Source organism: Thermobia domestica, chromosome 1 (assembly GCF_964235325.1).
Source record: "Thermobia domestica chromosome 1, izTheDome1.hap1.1, whole genome shotgun sequence".
Lineage (NCBI taxonomy): Eukaryota > Metazoa > Arthropoda > Insecta > Zygentoma > Lepismatidae > Thermobia > Thermobia domestica.
Genome location: NC_137454.1, coordinates 156,665,186 through 156,686,141, shown reverse-complemented (window position 1 = coordinate 156,686,141; position 20,956 = coordinate 156,665,186). Strand labels below are relative to the sequence as shown.

The following is a 20,956-nucleotide window of genomic DNA, read 5'->3' as shown; positions in this document are numbered from 1 at the left end:
TAAACGCACTGTGCACACTGTTTTTCCTTCCGACTTTTATGTTGTTACTGTATTTCATTAAAATTCTATTGCGCCAACAACACATCTTTGTCAATCTGCATCACGTGAATCGCGTCAAAACAATAGATTTTACGTTCCGAGATTTCAGCTGCGATTCTACGGTTGCACACGTGAAAATGAAGGTTAACGGTGTTTCCAACCATCATTATCCACATAGATAATGGGCCTGCTAAAATAATTAAATGGCATATACGCAACAAAGAAATGTTCCTTCAGTAAAAGTTCTATCTAATGACTAATAATTGCGTTCGGAAATGATTATTAAATAAGTACTTTTTATTAAATATCAAGATTATAACTACTAATATGGTTGTTTTTTCCTTCGGGGCTTTGTGTTATTAAATTAATACTAATATATGCATAGAATTTGATCTGAAAAACACTAACCTTTAACGCTTGAACAGATGTAGCTATTATTCATAATTACCAACGAATGAGGCTCAGTTTGCACAATTGCCCCCCTTCCTACCCCAAAAAACAACTTGAAAACCCATCTGGGTTTATGAAATTTTATTTAGTATATTAATGGTACAATCTACCAGTATCATACCATGCTTTTAGACTTTCATTGGGCGAATTAGACATTTCCGCATAATATCGTGACACTACATACTACATTTAATACGGACCGTACTAAGACTACACAAGCAATCGCGAAAATCTGAATATACTGAATGAATGAGAAAAAAGGACACAGCGGCCTAAGAATGTGAGAATTGACGTATTAGACAATTCTTGGTACAACGTAGGAGACCTGGGGATGTTTGTTTATATGTATTTTGGAGTATTGAACAAAGGGGAATATGTGATGGAGGGCATAAAATTTCAACCTAGCATCCATCATATCGCCGTCTGACCAATCCGAGGCATTTTTGTTACAAAGCTAATCCTTCTTTGAAATCTTAAGTATATTTATTTTGGTGCGGGGAACTCCCTCATGGCTAAACTGTTAGCATACGCGCCTTTGGCTTGGGTGACCCGGATTCGATTCTCGGGAGCTCATGTGGTTCATATCCCACGTTAAGCTGTAGGTCTACGTCTCAAATAGTATTGCTGCTGAAAGGAACGCTAAACTCAACTCGAACCAAAATTTAGGTGCTGAGAATGACTGACGAAGAGAGAGATGTACTTCTTTGATAAAATTCAAATGGTATAGAAGTAATAGCGGGAAACTGAATTACTTAAAATTCAGCAGTACAATGCAAAAAATATCTGACCAATTTTGAACATTCTTGATACAAGAATAGACTTTCGGTCTGAGGAAGTTCATGGGCGAATATATCCATGTTACTCTGAGAGTCAAAAGGTTTATAGAATAAAAAAGGAGGGACGAATTCAGCACTACATTCAAAACCAGTTTGACGATTGGTTTTCTTCACGAGTTTGAAGCCTTTTCTCCCTTGGAAACTTGTGAGAAATGACGATCGGATTGATGTTGCAAAGTGTAAAACCGAAAAAAATAACTTGTTACCACTCCTTGGTGGTCAAACTTAGTAGCAGGTTAAATATGTCTGAATACAGAACTAAGAGCTTATAGGAGTGAGACGACATCTATAGTCTATATGAGATACACATCTACGACTTAATATGGAATCTGAACTACAAATTATCATCGGGAATCGAATTCCGGTCTCGCACATCGAAATTGTGAACACTAACCACAGTCACGAGAGAGCTTTGATATATATATTCTTACTACAAAGTAAAAACATATCGAGTGTGACTGATGCTAATGTGCAAAGTTCAAAACGTTTTAGAGTTACGGGTTCCATAAACATCTAGGCGAAAATATTTAGGTATTCTTAATCCTTGCTATAAATGCAAGACGCCTAAGTCACACTAATTTCCATAGTTCACAGTCAGGATAATACATGTCGCTACCATGTAGGCAATTTGCAGACTAGCCGAAAGCTTAGGGGTATTAGTTATTATTCGATACAAACTGCAGGTAGTAACTAGTTATTACATTAGAAAAGCTTGTGTTATGATCTATCATCGTTACTGCTTCAAAATATACTTTTTTTTTTTTTTTTTTTTTTTTTTTTTTGTAACGTTCCAATGGGACCGATGATGGTCAAAACAGACAAGTTTCGCCATATTATCAAACGGAAACAGTTTGCTTAATCGATTTTGAAAACAGTTTTGTCTTTAGCCATGAAAAGATTAAGTGTATTTTGCTTTAATTTCTTTCTTTCTTTCACAAACTATTCTATTGACTTTCTATACACTCTAAGCCAAGCAGCCCTTCCCGCTAGCTTAGTGGCCAGCATGCACCCTTTGTGAACGTGATCCCGTGTTCGATTTCCGGTAAGAGCACATTGGAACTTGAAAGCACTACAGTAGTTTGGATTCCACCTTATACTGTAGATTCAAGACTCATCTAGCCTTGGTGCTGAAAAGGGGCGCAAAACTTAAATAAATAAATGCTGAGCATCACAGCAGGAACTGAATTCAGTAACTGGAAAAAACAAATGGAAAATTTACCTATCAAAGACTTTATATATCAACAGGCACGTACGCAGTAATTTATTTCGGGGAAAGCGGTCCAAATTCAATATAAGGATAAATTACATTAAAATGTGTAAAATCACCTCTAAAATTATTCTAAATTTACAGAAAATTCAATATTTCTGGGTGCTCCGAATTTCCAGGGCTTACCCCTGAGTATGTTCCTGCCTATAAATGAACAGAAAACACTGTAGATGTGAATCTTGACAATCATGTTATCTTCATATATAAATCACGTTTTAACACTTCTGCCCCAAAGAAACTTAAGAGAATCCGAACAAAGAAAAACTAAAATTACAAGAATCTAGCTGGTTCTTTCAAAAACTTCAAACGCTGGAATGGGACAACCAGAAAAAAAAAAAAAAAAACTTCACAGCCATTTTTTTAAAAATATTTATTTATATTTTTATGTACGCTTTTATCAACAAGCTCTTGATGCATATGAAAAGTCTTCCTCAGACAATGCAGACAATATGACGGAATTAGTTTAAAGAAACAATGCGTGACTCAACATGCGTCATTTTATCCTACAAACATTGAACTGATAGCTCGAGCGCTTTTAAAGCTTTGAGTCAGCTCGACCTTGTATGATACACGATATTTCTAATTCACTGAACGGAATTACCTTCTCGTACGCATTTTTAAAAAGGTGTATGTCAACATATTCTCCAATTTCAAATACGTGATACTAAATTATTTATTTTTAAATTAAACATTTTAATAATACATGAACAATTTCAGTTGTTTTCTGATGTATTAGTCTCGTCTTAGCTTGAATACTGTTCCCGCCTATAGAAGCTAAAAATCTGTTCTAGTATTCATTGCGATAGTTTTCATTATACAAGCAATCTTTCTAATAATTAAGCAGCCGATAATGATATTTAATTAATTTTTACATAGAAGTTTATATTACAATTCTCAAAATGTTCCCTACATCGTATTTAAAAATTGAGATAACGAAGTAACAACAGAGAACTTCCACTTCTTCAAATAATGTTCAAACGAATGCTGATTGAGTCTCACTACATATGAAACGATCTTTCCGATATGAATCATTTATGTTCAGCGCTCTAAATTTATATAGTACTTTCTCTTTCAGATTAAGTGAATATAATCTTATGAGCAAACTTTACTTCAAACATTTTCCACAAACTGGGATAATGAATGCCAACAAAAACCTGGGAGTTTACGTATCAATTTTAATAGCACAGCTGAATAAAATGCAACAACGCAAATTTGCTACGGATAATTCTATACAACAATACGAACTGATTTCTGAGAAGTCTTACCTGTCTTTTGGGGTATCTCTTCGCGACGACGCAAGCGACACTCGAGCAGAAGACTGGTTACTTTCTCTTTGAGCTTCTCGCAGTAGCCTCAAATATTCATCGCCCGAACCAAAAGGTAAAGGTGTGACCCTATCCGGTGTAACATTCACACTGAGGTCCACCCAGGATTCTGCAAATGAACATTCCAATAGTCCAATTATTAACATGCAATTAAAAGAATGCGCAACAGGTATGGATATGAATTTTACATTCAAAATGGTTAACATAAGCGATTACTCATTTCAAACATAACTCAAATTGTAACAACAAATTTAAAATGGTGTATTTGAAAGAAAAAGGACAACTAGGGAACGCAGTTTTTTTAGTTCGAACAATTGTTTGTATAGCTACTAGAGCAATGCACTATGATAAAAAAAAAAATGTGAAATTTTAAGTGTTTAACAGTAACCGTTCTGAAAATATAGTATTTGCACTTAGTGGGGCAAAATTATCATTTAGAATTGAAGTACAAACTAAAACTTCAGCTTTATTGGAGCTAAAGACATCTCCTATGTAGGAGGTTACGTGCACCAAGTATCTATATACAGGGTGTTTCAAAACAATACCGACAACGTTTGGGAGGTGATTCCTAACACCAAGATAAGACGAAAAGTATACACCAACCTGGGTGCACAAATGCTTCCTTTCGGAGTTATAGGCTGCCAAAAACTTGGAAAAACGAACTTTAAAGCTCCATAGCTCCAAAACTATGAGACCTGCCGTAGTCGGGTCAAGACTTCACTTAGGAACTAATATATGTGTAATTCAAAAATACATGTTTCTGAATCCTGAGATACGAAGCAATTTTTATAGAGGGACTTCGGCTACGGGCATATAACCTGAAGTACTCACCAACTACCTCTCTAAAAATTGTTGTGAAAGTATCGCAGGATTCTGCAACATGTATATTTGGATAGTGTACATACTAGTTCCCACGTGAAGTCTTGACCCGACTACGGTAGGTGACATAGTTTTGGAGCTATGGACCAGTAAAGTTCAGTTTTTTATCTTTTCGGCAGCCTAAACTCCGAAAGGAAGTATTTGCGCACCCAAGTTGGTCTATACTTTTTTTTCTATCTTGGTATCAGGGATCACTTCCCAAACGTTGTCGGTGTTGTTTTGAAACACCCTGTATATAATTTATTGAAGGCATTACATTTGAGCAGGAAGTTAAAAACACTATACTCAAGTTTCTTGTTTCAAATATATTGACACGATACAAAGAAAGAAAAAATCTGTAAATAACGAAATTGTACTACAGTTAAACCAATATACTCAAAATGGCTTTAATTTGGTAACCTGAACTTATATTAGGTTCTAATAGAATATCTCAAGTTCAAATAAAATGTTTCCCAAACGGAGAAAGAGATAAGAGTGAAATTAAACTATAATATAAGAAACATAAGCGTGGTATAACTAATATTTGATTCTTGTTTGTATCTAGTTCTTGGTTTATATTTTTCTGTTCGCAGTTTGAATTTGGGAAACACAATTTAGGAAACAAGACGTGCAACTTTTAGGAACTTCGTAATTTGGTGGGCAACCAACATGACCCTTGAGTTATATTGGGTTCCATAACTTTCTTAGTCACCTGTGAAAGGTCAGTTCGAAAACAAGAAAGATAGCAAGCCCCGAACTGAACATAAGATTCATAAGTTGTGAATGCTGTAAAGGGGATATACCATGTCAAAACAAGTCACCAGACTTGACCATTTCAGATTTTTGTAAAAATTGATGCACACCTTTCTCCTCCTGAAAAGTCCCCATACGGGATATTCAAAAACTTCAAAAAGGACATATTTTCCGTTATAGTGATTATCAAAAATTGTCATAAAATAGTTAATATGTGTGCACTAGAGACATGGAACAAACACCATTGAAAAGCTCAAAGATTGCTCTAAAAGTTGTACTATATTGAAGAACCTGTACAATAGAAGATAATACTTCAAAATTCAAAGTAAAATTTGAATTTTGAATTTCGCACAGATATGTTCCTATGAATTTGTTCAAAATTGTCCAGATTGTAATTTCATGTGTTTACTAGAACACTACGAAGTTACACTTGGGCACTCAATGGGATCCGATTCAAAATTCAACATTGCTAGATACTGACCATGTGAATATCTGTGTTCAGATCGATAACAATTCACCTATAGCTATTTATTGGCATGAAAAGGAATTTATGTTTAACTTCATTTGTTTATTGATGTATTCATTTGAATTTACACAATTTGAGTTAACCTTTTGAGTTATTTAGACAGGTATTACATTTTCGAACAGTACTCAATACAGGTCATTATTCTTGCTAGTCAGCATGGATGTTTCTAAATTTATATTGGCAACATTGATACATGTTATTTTCATTCATTTGTTTCAGGATTGTTGTTACAGACATGTGAAAGTGCATCACTGAAATAGGAAAAAGAATTTATTATCAAAGGGAGGGATATGTTTCCCTCCCTTTCGCAAATTTGCGTCAAATGTGTTATGAAACACTGTGGCGCTGTTCACAATCACTTCACACTTTCAGCACAAACAATTAGTCAATGAATTATTTTTCCTATTTCAATTATGCACTTCCACATGTCTGTAACAGCGACCGTGAAACAAAGGAATGAATATAACATGTATCAATATTGCCAATATAAATTTAGGAACATCCATACTGACTAACAAGAACAATGACCTGTATTGAGTACTGTTCGGAAATGTAATATCTGTCTAAATAACTGAAAAGGTGGATAACTGTGTAAATTCAAATGAATACATCAAGAAACAAATGAAGTTAAAAATAAATTCCTTTGATGCTGTAGGTAAATAGCTACAGGCAAAAGATTATCGATTTGAACCCAGATATTCACATGGTCAATATCCTGCAATGTTGAATTTTGAATCGGATCCCATTGAGTGCCTCAAGGGCAACTTTGTGGTGTTTTAGTACACATATGAAACTACAATCTGGGCAATTCTGAACAAATTCACGGGACATTTCTGTGCGAAATTCAAAATTCGCATTTTACTTTAAACTTTTGAAGTATTATCTTTTATTGTACAGGTTTTTTCAATATAGTACAACTTTTAGAGCAATCTGAGTTTTTCAATGGTGTTTGTTCCATATCTCTAGTGCACATATTAACCATTTTATGACAATTTTTGATAATCACTGTTACGGAAAATTCTTCCACTGTAATAAAGCTGTGCACCAATTTTTACAAAAATCTAAGATGGTCAGGTCAGATTTTGTCATTTCATTAGTTGGTTTTACATGGAATGTCCCAAAGGCAGTTTTTAGAATTGTAGAATACACTACAGCAAATCAATCAAAAAGATTATACTTGAGTGAGAAAATCGTAAGTCAAAAAAGTCGCTTTTTATAGGAAAAAACCTTCATCTCAAAAAAGCTTCCTATTTTGCACCTCTTATTACAAATTTCTTAATAATAAACAAAATCAAAGGTACCATTTTCTTTTACTTTAAAACTTTTAAAGAAGGAGAAAATACGAGGACGCTTTTTAAGATAGCTGTGTTCTTATTATATTTAAAATAAAGCAAAAACTAAAAGACAATATCAAAATTTAGGCTTTATAGTTGGTCTACTAAAATTGACATTTCGGAAGCTGACTGCTGATAAATTATGAACCACCTCAACAACAACGACCATACTACGCAGTGAAAGGTGATGGCCCCTTTGTTTCACTCAACCCTATAAAACTGAACTAACTGAAGAGCTTTTGCAGACCAACCACCATTTCAAGTTGGGGATGTGTGATCAGCACATTGTAATTCCCGTCCTTTTTTTTTTTTTTTTTTTTTTTTTTTAAAGAAACATATACATAATGAAATTCACCAGCATTACTATCAGAAATCTCTGACAATATCCCGAACAGAAAATGCCCTCGCGGTTACAAACATTTCTTGTATTGAGTACATTGCCATTAGAAGAATGTGCACTTTGTATAATACTGTCCAAATAAGAAGTTCTATAATAGATATATTTGAAGCACATACAAAACAATACTTTGAGCATGTAACTTGATGTAAATCGGAAAGACTTATGAACTGTAATTATGTATGTACTGTACACTGTTGAACAGTATCAATAGGTGTACACGTGTTACGTTCAAAATACAACAAATAAATGGGCGGAACGACCTAAGGATGGATTGTGTACTCTGATTACCTAACTACAATTAATGGGTTACTCTTTTTCTTCTTCTTCTTTTCTTTCATGAAATCACTTTCAAATCATTCAACTGAAAACTCGAGTCACTGTCGCAAGTTTCAATTTGGACGCATGAGTTTTTGCTGTTGATTAGATGTACTTCGAAATTACATGTATGCGCATAAGATAGTTAACAGACCTTGAGTTATTACCATAATCACTTCATATTTATGCCTGGTGCAGTTACCGATTTACAACTCTTAAATAGTTGTAACACTTAGCATATTCACAACATAGTGTAAATCTCTCATACAGATACGAACAACAAGTTAAATGCCTTTGTGTTGTCCATTACGACGCCACAGGGTCTTCAGTGTTATGCTCCCTTCAAGGACAGGTATTCACTAGGGATGGCCACAAAGTTCCGGTTCCGGCGGAACCGGTTCCGCAAGGAATCGGTTCTTGGAGATCCGGTTTTCAGAACCGGTTCTGGAACCGGTTCCGGACCTGGATCCGAAAACCCGGTTCCAGAACCGGATCTTAGGAACCGGTTCCAGACCTGGATCCGAAAACCCGGTTCCAGAACCGGATCTTAGGAACCGGTTCCAGATCTGGATCTGAAAACCCGGTTCCAGAACCGGATCTTAGGAACCGGTTCCAGACCTGGATCCTAAAGCCCCCAAAGACCCGTAAAGGAGGCATAAAGTTCACCTTCAAAAATAATGCAAAGAGGACCATGCGGTTGTGCCTTCCTCGCCCAGACCCGCTTGTGCCCCCAGAAAAAAATTTTGGTCCACCAGTGGGTGTTTAGCCAAATGAGTTGGCCAGTTTGCCTGTTTAACCAATGAGTTTGCCAGTTACCCAGTTTATTTAGCCAAATGAGACAAGCTGCCGCCGCCTGGGCGCCTGCCTGTCGCTTCCACCATTTCATCTAGCTTACTGTTCACAGCTTGCCAGCAGCACGGGTTTAGCGTAGGGATGGTCACAAAGTTTCGGTTCCAGCGGAACCGGTTCTGCGAGGAACCGGTTCTGTTTCAGAACCGGTTCCAGACCTGGATCCGAAGAACCGGTTCTAGACCTGGATCCGAAAACCCGGTTCCAGACCTGGATCCGAAGAACCGGTTCCAGACCTGGATCCGAAAAACCGGTTCCAGACCTGGATCCGAAAAACCGGATCTTCTAGAACCGGATCCGTTCAGACCCGAAAACCGGTTCCACTTGGAACCGGTTCTGGCCATCCCTAGTATTCACAAGGCTATTAGTTAACACACAAGAGTGATTATATGACTATATGAATCATTGATAACTACTACAGTACTACTACTAATTTTTTTGCAGTAAAATCCTAGATCGAATCCTTATTTTTATTTCTTTTGCCATCATATAAAATTAGTAGTAGTAGTAACTTCCTATTACTTATATACTCCTCGTATTTTGTCTGTAGAATAAAAAGGCAAGTCGCTATTGAAATTATATGAATGCTGCTATTTCTAATCAAATTTAAAAGAAAATAAGTGCACATACACAGAATACTCTAATATGATCCTTGTGTTATTTATACTTTCCAAAATTATTAGACAGTGTTACTGAGTTCTTATTAATATTAACATTATAACCGCATAAAAACTGTGTAGTGACAAAATTAAGTTCTGTCTGCTAGCAAAATGAAACCCGGAAACGGAGATTTATACATGATAGATTAGATTATTAATACTGCATAAAGACATTATTCCAGAACTTTCAACAAAGAGAACGGAAGTGCAAAATGACAACAGACATATCACCTAGGTAACTAGGAAATGTCAATGGAGACAACGTTGTGCTCACGTAACACCTTTTAGGTCATTATTCTTCCTCTTAAATATGTCAGTGAGTTTTAAAAATTATTTTACAGCGGGCACCTGTCACTTTTCAACGCTCAGTGGTATATACGTATCTACTATATGATGGAATGCAGTAACATTTTTTTTGTTCTATTGTTTTATAATCATAAAACCACAGTGAATAGAATATTTATAACGTAATCACCTTTTATTAGCATCAATGCAAAGTTTCAAATCTCAAAATGTTAAATTGCTGTTATAAAAAAAAAAAAAAAAAAAAATTGTAAGTACATTTTTAATTTACCCATTTAACCAACTGATCAGCTATTTCCACATAGCCTTTCATACATTTGATTTAATGTCTGTCAAACTGAAAGAGCATGCATTTTTATTTATTATTATTTTCACAATTTAAATTCGTGTTTATTATATATATACAATGGACGAGAAGTAACATTTTCCCTTGAGTCAAGAAACTAACTTATGGTGATTATGATATCCATAACTATGTTACAACCTCATCTACTGCTACTGTCAGTTATTAGCAAGTTCGTTTCATTATTATTATTGTGATTCACTTATCGGAAGCTAAATATAAATGCTTTGTCTGATATCTTTTATTACATAACTAACTGTAGTGTCAGTCTTCTCTGGTGAAAGATAAAGGCTGTCGAAAACGTTGGATTTCTCTTTTATTTGCGCCCCTTTCAACTGCGAGGCTATATGGGACGTGGACCTACAGCTTAACATGGGATCCAAACATGATCTCCCGCTGGGAATTGAACCAAGATCTCCCACGCCAAAAGGTGCACAAGCAAACCTCTTAGCCACGAAGGAGCTCTTGGAAATGTTAGAGATACAGAACTGGTTCAAGAAACTCAGTGGTGCGGTGTTGTAATTGTAAACCTTAACTGCTGTAAATGACTTACTTCAAAGTGGAATCTCAGTTGAATCTTAGTGTTAGTTAATCAATAGAATTAAATGAAAATAGCTATTCTTCGACGCTTCATGTACTATGTACGGTATCTTTCATATTATTGGTCAGCTTCCTGTAGTCTAACTACAGAAAAAAAGCCAGTTTTTTTGATGGGACGGAGTTTCTTTTTCTTTTTAATAAAAAGTCAGCCTTTTTCTTAAAAAAAAAAAAAAAAAAAAGAGCTGAAATGTTTACAGGGTGTCTACCGAGTTTCATTTTCAAAATTCCAGTATATTTCCAGTATATTCAGTACAACTATCAGCAAAATTCCTGTACATAATACAATGATTTTTTTTTAAAAAAAAAAAGTTTTTAAGGAATAATCACACACTTGATTTCAGTTTTGTAAATGTTTTACCATCAAAAGAATATTTTCAATAAATTTAGCTAACCTTGATTTTACTGAAACACATTGATTTTTTAAAACATTTCTTAAAGGACCTCACTAGTTTCATGATTTTTCCAGTATGTGGATCAAAATTCCAGTATATTTCCAGTATCTCCAGTATCAAAATTAAATTCCAGTATAATTCAAGTATTTCCAGTATCAGTAGACACGCTAGTTCTTTTCTTTTTCCTTATCTTACTTTTTATGACTTTCTTATTCAAGTACCAGCTTTCTTTCCCTGTAGTGTATTCTACAATTACAGAAGTGCCTTTACAACATTTACTACTTATGAGTACTATGTTAGTCCAGAGCTGGCTATCTTTATTGATTTTCGAACTAGTAATTTATTGGTGATCTGCAAGTTTAAGTTACGCAACCCAACATACTAGAGCGGTCATGTTGGTTGCCTAACCACCATACAAAGTATTTTAGTGGCTGCCTAAACTCACACTGGCAGACAAGAATCACAAAGCAGCAGATACAAACTAATTTTTGTTTCGGTCTAGAATTTGGCTTACATCTCGTTCTCCTTTCAGGAAACACATTGTGAATTTCAGGTATTCTATTAGAATCTATTAAGTTCAGTTTACAAAATTAAAGCCATAAACGGACATTTAGGTATGATGTTAATTTAGCGGAAGTATATTATTTACAAAATTTGTTTTTCTTTTTAGAGTTATATCGTGTTCTTATATTTGAAATGAACAAGTTGTGTACAACATCTTAACCTTCTCTAAATGGAATCTATATGGACAGATAAAAAAAAAAAAAAAAAAAAATGTTTCGCGTTACTTCCGACAGAAAATGTCTTTAGCTTCAAAAACGTTACTAACTTGAGTTTAATTTATGGATATATTCTAAATGGCAATTTTGTTCCATTAAATCTAACTACGAAATTTTCAGAATAGCACTCAGATTTTTTCCCTTAAATTAGGAAAGGTATGTGTAGGGCTTTTAATGCTACTATTATTCATTTATTGGTTGTAAAATGAAGGCGGCTGAGATTAGATTTAGTACACAGACTTTACTATTTAGAACTATTTAAACAATAATATCTGAGAAATTTATTAAAGTGCATATTTAAGAAGAAAATAAAATGAACTTATCAGCGCACTATTCATTAAATTAAATCTAGTCTTCCTGCAGTTATTACTAAAACATTTATTTATGAAATACAGGGGTTGATTCATTTATATTGAGTCGAAGTCAATGTGCAACTGAACCACGCATGTGCAACCCATCGCCATGAGATTGCAACGGGGCAATCAATATCTCGTTAGTCACGCAGTACAGCCGTGTGGTAGAGCTTGGTCTTATGCCGAAGAAATTGAAGAGATTACGGGAGGGGTTCATTCAGGCCATTTCCGACGCGACGCTAAATTCACGGCGTCATGCATCGTAGAAACGTGTCAAGTACGTAATTTTCGCGTAGGTCGTGTCACTGTGAATCGTTATACGGAAACACACAAAAATAAAATAGCATGTACAAGAATGAACGTAGAAAGCGTACGTAAAAATTCCACTGCTATTTATTTTGCAGAAAATAAGGGTAGCACAATATTGTGGAAAAACCTTCGGCTCCCGAAATCAAGCTTTCTCAGTCGTGTCAAGCTGCATAACTACATTGTAGTAGCGTTATTTCTGGGTAAACTAACTTTTTCATCTTCAAAGTTTTGTCATAAATTGTAGGTCCGCGCTCGACAGTAGCACAAATTAAATCTAAAATTTAATAATATAATCTAGCGATTGAAGAAAAATTCTTGTATACTAACGCTCCCTTGAAAAAAAAAAAATATATATATATATCTTCTCTGTTGCTTCATACTGCCTAGTTTTTACTTGCTAGCTCCTAGATGTCTACCCGGAACACACAAAGAACGCACTTTTGTATGGTTTCTGACTTCCGTATTTTCTAAATCCATCAACGAATTGTTTTTTGTTTCGCGTCATTTCGGTTACTATGACTGTCCTCGCTCAATTCCACTCACTGGAATATATTGCTGGAGATCTGTATCCTCCCTATCTATCACTCGTTCCTAGCTTTTTTCCACGTTTGTTCATCTCGTATAAGAATTAAAATGAATTTAAAATGAAGCATGTCTCACAAATATCTAAACTGCGACTTTTGTATTAATATAACGACATATTATGGTCGAGGCGTGCAAGAAAATTTAGGAATGGGGCAGACACCCATTGGCTGCAGGCCTAATCTGAACAACTCAACTGGAATTTGTAACATGATTAACTGACATTATCTTTATTTTCACTTTCCATATTTATGAAGTTTTACTGTATTTGTTTACCCTTAAAGGTCAAAACAACAATTTTAGGACATCCCCTCTTTTCCTGGCAATTTTCGTAAGGAGCACAAATTAATTAATTAACCAAGGTTTCTTCAGTTTGAATGAAGTTGATTTTCAAGAAAGTACATGAAAACGTTATCGGAACAGGCATCGTGCTCGTTATCAGCGACCTCAGCGCAAAAGGGCAATGAACAATTTAACTTTCATATCGTGACTATGAAAATGTCAATGTGAAAGTATATATACCAACTTTTGGTCTCATACTTTTTATTAAGCTATTAAAACTTTTTTGTAAAATTAATTGACTGATACATATATAACTTTTAAGTATAATAAACATTGGTATGTTCTGTTCTTTATGAACTTCATGCATGGTATTTACGGCAGCTAGCAAATATCACAATTTGAACTTACCACCTTTGATCTGGTCAACGTTTTTATCTATCAAAATGCGTTCGGTTCAATGAGTCTGTCGCCGCCACTCGCTTCGGTAGACCACATTGCTCGATTAATACTCGAAAGGGAAAAACATTTTTTTTGGATAAAATTTTAGTACTTTCGTTTTCAGAACAGAAAGGTCATCATTTGAGATATTAGGAATGCAATGAGACGGCAGGATAATAAATAAAGCAGCTTATAATCTTTTATATCGATCATCAAAAACCACTTTACATTATTTTGAATTCAGTCGTTCAACGTTTTTCTTTTAAATAATCGATGTCTATTCTAGGACTTAACATGTCCTATGAACTAGGTCCCTTGAACAAAATAAAAGGGGGGAAAAATCACGAAAGAGAACATATAAAATCATAGAAGGGCTACGATATATTACCATCCCCAGATCCGTTAGGTGTAACGTATCCAGATTCTAGATGACACTAGCAAGACTTAACCACCCCTCCTCATCGTAGCTCCTGGATAAAATATTTTAATGACAAACGGAGATATAAATCTTGTTTTGCTATTTATTTACCATTTCATTGCAAAATGAAAACTCTCAGTCACAAAGCGCCGAAGGACTTTGCCAAACCAGCTAGTGACTTGAACTAAAGCATTTACGATCTGGAACATCAGAAATCCTATCGCCGTTGTTGCTGGTTTCCGTAACCAGAATCTTCAATCCCCTTTCTTCCAAACAGCTTCCCAATTATTCTCACGATACTGGGCGAACGCTCCAGTCAACGCCATCTGATTTTCCCAAAGGGTCACTTATCCACCTATGCATTATGACAACACTCAATTATGAAAGGAGTAACTATTTTATGCATTGATTTTGCATATTAAATCAGCCTCCTGGACTCGTAAGCTAGAACCGAAGAATTTAACGAAAAACAGTTTTTAATCAAATGTACAAGCCACCTCATTACACTTACTCGCTGAATTCCTTAAACTAAATAATGTTGTGCCGCAGTAATTAATGAGACATTTTCTTGTGAAATACGAATGAAATTATTAGGAGTTTTCGGAAAATTTATCGAAAGGAAACTCGCCCCAAAAGTAAAATACTCCTTGTAGATTCTTCCGTAAGAAATATTATTAATGAAATATTTGTTTATAAAGTAACAAAATCACATGAATGATATTTTAAAAAAATTAAGAAAAGAAAACTCACCCGAAGAGTAAACTACCTCTTATGGATATTTTCATGGAAGTGATTTAAGCAATATAATAATAATAATAATAATAATAATAATAATAATAATAATAATAATAATAATAATAATAATAATAATAATAATAATAATAATAATGAAATATTCATTTATGGAATACGACAAACATCGCCTGTGTTTGTTTTTCAGAAAGTAGTATTTAAAGAAATTCATTTCGAAGAGTAAACAACCCCTTATGATTTTTTTCGTACGGAATAATTTACATAATATAAAGCTATTAATGATATACTTATTTATTAAACATGAGCAAAATGGATGAGTAGTTTTTGGGAAAATCATCTAAAAAAACTCAGCTCCAAGAATAAAGTATATTATTTTTCTCAGGATATATGAGTTATGGCATATTGTAATGGTATTAATGAAATATTTATGAAGTATGAACAAAACTGCCTCAGTAGTTTTTGAGAAAATCCGAAAAAACTCCCTCCCCTCAATAATAAACTACCCCTCGTAGATTTTAACAAATGAGTTATATGCTATTGTCCGGTTATCAATGGAATACTTATGAAATATAAATAGACTGACTAGTCTTTTCTTAGAGAAAATTGTCCGAAAAAAAAAAAAATCACTCCATAAATAAACTATCCCTCGTACATTTAATCAGAGCAAATGAGTTATTCTATATTGTCAGATTATTGAAATATTTATTTATGAAATATGAACAAAATCATCTGTCGTTTCTGAGGAAATACAATTTCTTTATTTTTACCCTTAAGTAAACTATGCTATTTTTCGGAATAGATTAAAAATTCGGGGGAAAAAATTGGAGGATAAAATAAAAACCTTAAGTTTAAAATTTGATTGAGATACGTTGAACGGTATAGCTTCTAGACGAGTACGTCAGGACGAACAGATTGATGTCGAAAGAACTTTTTCGGGATCTATGAATAATGAAACGTGTAAGTCTGTTGAAACTTTGAAGTTGTTTATTTTTCACGATCACCTAACTTTCTTCTCTTCTACACCCGTGTGCATGGGTTCTCAGGTTCTCCCGTTTCCTACCACTTTTTTCATTCCACAATTTCTTTCATTTCTCATCATCATAGTTTCCTTTAGCTTAGCCGATATAATCGTGGGACGTAAAAGATTTCATTTCATTTAATTTTTTCTTCTCTTTCGTTGCTCAAAAGGAAAAAAAAAGGCGAAATCTAGAAACTATCAGTCAAACATATTGCAAATATATAATACAGAAAAAACAAATAAAATAAAATACTTTTATTTTTTAATGCCACACCAGTGCTACAAAATATATAATTATAAAAAAAATCTGGTGCATTGTGGGGTTGCATACCCATAACAGATTAAATACAATGTAATATTACGCGTGTAATATTTCTGGTTAAAGTTAAATAGAAGGCTGCATTAAGAGGACAGTTTATTTACTTTATTTCAATGACTATTTAATCAATTCGCACTTCACCAATTACAGCTTAAATGAAAGGTTCGGGCCCTTTCTACTCTGACTTTTTTTTTTAAAATTTCAGTTGGGAAATTTGGTTCCTCACAAATAAAATGGGCAATCTTTAGTAATTTTGCACTGCTGAGTGGCTAACAGCAATTGTGCGTAGTAGTTAAGATACGCTTACTGGCAAGAATCCCAAAGCAACTCACTTGGAAACCAGAGCTGGTCACATGCGCACCCACGCGGGGTCTACCGAATTCGAACCTCCCCCCCCCCCAAAAAAAAAAAAATACTTTGCAACTCGACACACATTTATACATTTTCTTTTAACAAATTTGTATGTGTTTAGCAGAGAAATGATTGACGTAGTATAACGATTTGACCTTACGCTTTAATTTGTACTCTTGCTTTTCTTATAAAAACAATCTACTTCTGTAATTTTCCCTGAGAATATAGGTGGCAGTACTGAATAATTTATAGTCCTTTCGGATGCAGAATAATACCGCTTCAATACTACACAGATCTAAGGTTTAGTAGTACTGGATCCCTCTCAACCAAAATTTCTGGGTGCGCGCCTGGAGCTGGGCGACCACAAACGTTGGCAGTTTTCTTGTTTGCATATTCACACTGCGAGAATAACCAGTTAGAAACTGAAGTAAAATCCATTTCTTTCAACACAGAAAAAAAAAAATGGCTTTCATTATGCACAAGGATTTGTGTTGTGATTTCCCCTATAAGGTGTCCTGTTGGCCTCCTAGTTGACGCCTATAGTAGTTGGCAATGCGTAACAAAAGTCTTAAGATTCGCTTAGACTTAAATCAGAGATATCGAGGGGTACGTTTACTTAGTTGGTTATTGTCTTCAGGGCTAACATCTACTAATATTGTAACATTGCTTTACGAATAAATATAAAAATATATTATTCAAAAATTCGTTTGTCTTGCTGAACAACTTTAAAAAAAAAAGAAAAAGGAAAAAGAGGACGTTTATCCATATTTGGATGAAATACAAGACAACTGAAACAAGATTAGAGTTTGATAGTACCATCGACTATCCAATTCTACATTCGTTTAAGAACAAGATCATGAGTATCTCTCTAAAAGCACGACTGGATTCAGTAAAGCCTAAAATACTGCCGTATGTAAATATATTCTTTTAACACATCACGCAAGTTGTTTCCTGTACTAATTTTCCAGATGTGATGTTATTGATTCCAAGGACGCCTGATTGCGTCTGTTCAGTGACCACTGACTACGCGATACCTATTATTAACATCAGGCTTCTATACGCCCTTGAGAAATCCGTCCGAGAAAAGACTTCAGTCACATCCCTGCAAAGGAGCTAAATTTTTGACGTGATTTGCTTGTCTGCATCGCTTTATTACCACAGCTGGCCTTGCGCCGAGTGACGGTCAGGTCAATGTACTGCATTTTCTTGCAGTTTAATTTTTACATGTTCACAAACTTACAACTCATAGCATTCAAGGGCAAAAAAGACGGTTAATAACACTCTGGCACTATTTCACTTGGCACCTGTGTAGATTAAATGCAGTGACTGGTAATGCCATAAACATCATGTCACTTCTATTCGTTTCGTGTACCAAAATTCAAACTGCCAAATACATTCAGTACCTTCTGCACATTCTCGTTAATAAAGTAAAATAAATAATATAGTTTTCCCTCAAATTAATGTAATTGAATTATTATTCATAAAAAGGGTTCAGTTTATCTTTTGGAATCTTTATTCCAAGTACATCAATGAGTATGACTGCTAAAATTTTTACGTGTGCAGCATCGAAGTTATGAAGGACAGTGATGTTCGGTTTGAGAACTTCATAGAAACTCACTTGCGCAAATATGCAGTGAGATTGTGCCTATATAAACTGTTCATTCGACATATTCTACATGAAAAATAATCTACTATTTACTGAATTTTTCCGACAGAAATGAATAAAATCATGCTATATTATCATATTAAAATATTCTTTTAGTAAATTTTGAGTTTCGTTAGTTGGTAGATGAAGGTTGCTCAAAAGTTGCTCACTTCCTGCGATTTAACGTTTCCACAATCCACCTCACTCATCCTATGTACGATAAGAATCTATGAAATTTTAATCAATAGACAATAATACAATGAATAACCAATAGTATGATAAAGTACACTATCAAGATCATTACTTATAAACACACGTACATCAAAATTGCTATACTTGAAATCAAGAATGCTATAGGCTACACACTTCTGATACGTATTATTCATGTTGCTACGAACACTCATCCTCAGAATGATCAAAGCATTGTGAGAAATAAAACAAACATTTCCCACAAACAACCGGATTTTCGTATTCAGGTTTTCTCCACAATAAAACAACATTAAGTGTATATTTCTGATTAAGATATATTTGTTTCACAACGAAATACAATAACCACAAATAACGCTTTCTTTGAAGTTCGTAAATATTTTTATTAATCTACGTTTCCTCAATTTCTCTTGGCAACTTTATATATAGGTATATAACGACAACATTAACATAAATGCGTACAGCGTACTTAATCGACCTATTATTTTGCTTCCGGATTTAGCCAGCTGTGGATAACGAGGAACCTAGAACTATTATATTAATATTGTTATCAAACATAAATCGAATCGTGCAAGTTTCATAACACATTAATCTTTATTAGTATTTATATTTAGATGGGAAAGATAACACTAATAATTATAAATAGACTCAGATAAAAGTTATCACAGGAACTTGAAAGCGATCGAAACACCAAACAAAGAGTTTAATCTGATATAAACTGTTTATTTAAACTGATTAGTTTGATATAAACTGCTTATTTAAAACAGTTGTACTCTCTCGACCTTGTTGAAAGAGCCTTCCTTGAAATATGACGATGTTTAATATCACATCCAAATTTGGTATTTGGACTTTCCATTAAAAACAACACGTTTCGTCTTCTGATATTTGATTTAGAAGGGAAAAAAGGGGGTGGAGCTGTTTGCTAAGATGCCAATACTAGATATTAAAATTTCGTGCGGACAAATTCTATATGAAAGACGTAAAGGACAAACTGCCTGCACTAATACGTGGAGTCATTTTCTATTCTATGATATGAAGAAATGATAATCAAATAACCAAATAAAATAAATAGTACAGAATATACGGACTCGAGATCTACGTTATACATTGTTTTTGGTCATAGGCACCGGAACCTGGGGATCAGCCCTACAAAATATTGTCGTTGAAGAGCGTGAGCCAACTCCCCCGATGTTTCAATGTAATTTTTATGTTCTTTTTCTACAAAATATTTCTCTGCTTACCCGACTACTCAAGTGTACTTTCATTTTAAGAAAATATTATTTACTTTTTATTCTTATCTACTGCCGGTTATTTACCCCAAAATCTTTTTCAGTTGTTTCTGCACAGGATCGTGTGAATAAATCTTGTGCGAAAAAATGCGATTATATATATATCGTGTGTTTCAAAATAACACCGACAACGTTTGGGAGGTGATTCCTGACACTAAGATAAGTATAGGCCAACCTGGGTGCACAACTGCTTCCTTGCGGAGTTATAGGCTGCCGAAAAAAATGAATAAATGAACTTTCATAGCTCCAATACTATGGGACCTACCGCAGTCGGGTCAAGACTTCATTTAGGAACTAGTATGTGCCCTATCCAAATATCCAAGTTTCAGAATCCTGAGGAACTTCTGCAGCAATTTTTATAGAGGTAGTTGGTACGTCAAATTATATGCCCGTAGCAAAACTCGCTCTATAAAAATTGTTGCGTGAGTACCTTACGATTCTGAAACATATATTTTTGGATAGCGTACATATTGGTTCCTATGTGAAGTCTTGACCAGACTATGATACGTCTCATAGTTTTGGCGCTATGGATCTTTACAGTTCATTGTTTCATGTTTTCGGCAATCTATAACTTCGAAAGGAAGCATTTGTACACCCAGGTTGGTCTATACTTTTTGTCTTATCTTGGTGTCAGGAATCACCTCCCAAATGTTGTCGGCGTTGTTTTGAAACACCCTGTGTGTGTGTGTGTTAATAGGCCTATGTACAATTCGCGGCAAAAAACCTGCAACATGAGGATTTAAGTTTATTGTGAAACTACGCCTAACAGCACAGGGAATGAACATAACGTCTAAGTGGAACGAATCATGCCAGGATAAACCTCGGCCTCCTCCCGTGCACACTTATTTTGGAGCAAAAGGTTTCGTCATTTCACAATAAACTTATATGCTCATGTTGCAGGTTTTTTGCCGCGAATTGTACCAGTATGTGAAGTACTTACAAATATCACTAAAGCAAATGAAGA

General features: G+C 34.6%; 1 protein-coding gene across 1 annotated transcript in view; it reads right to left on the bottom strand.

Annotated features, from left to right (window-relative positions):
* Nucleotides 1–20,956, bottom strand: part of BNIP3 (BCL2 interacting protein 3) — a 119,964-nt gene that overhangs the window by 62,247 nt on the left and 36,761 nt on the right. Inside the window, exon 2 of the mRNA XM_081765019.1 lies at nt 3,858–4,026. Coding sequence (XP_081621145.1) covers nt 3,858–4,026 — 169 coding nt within the window. The remainder of the gene's footprint in view (nt 1–3,857; nt 4,027–20,956) is intronic.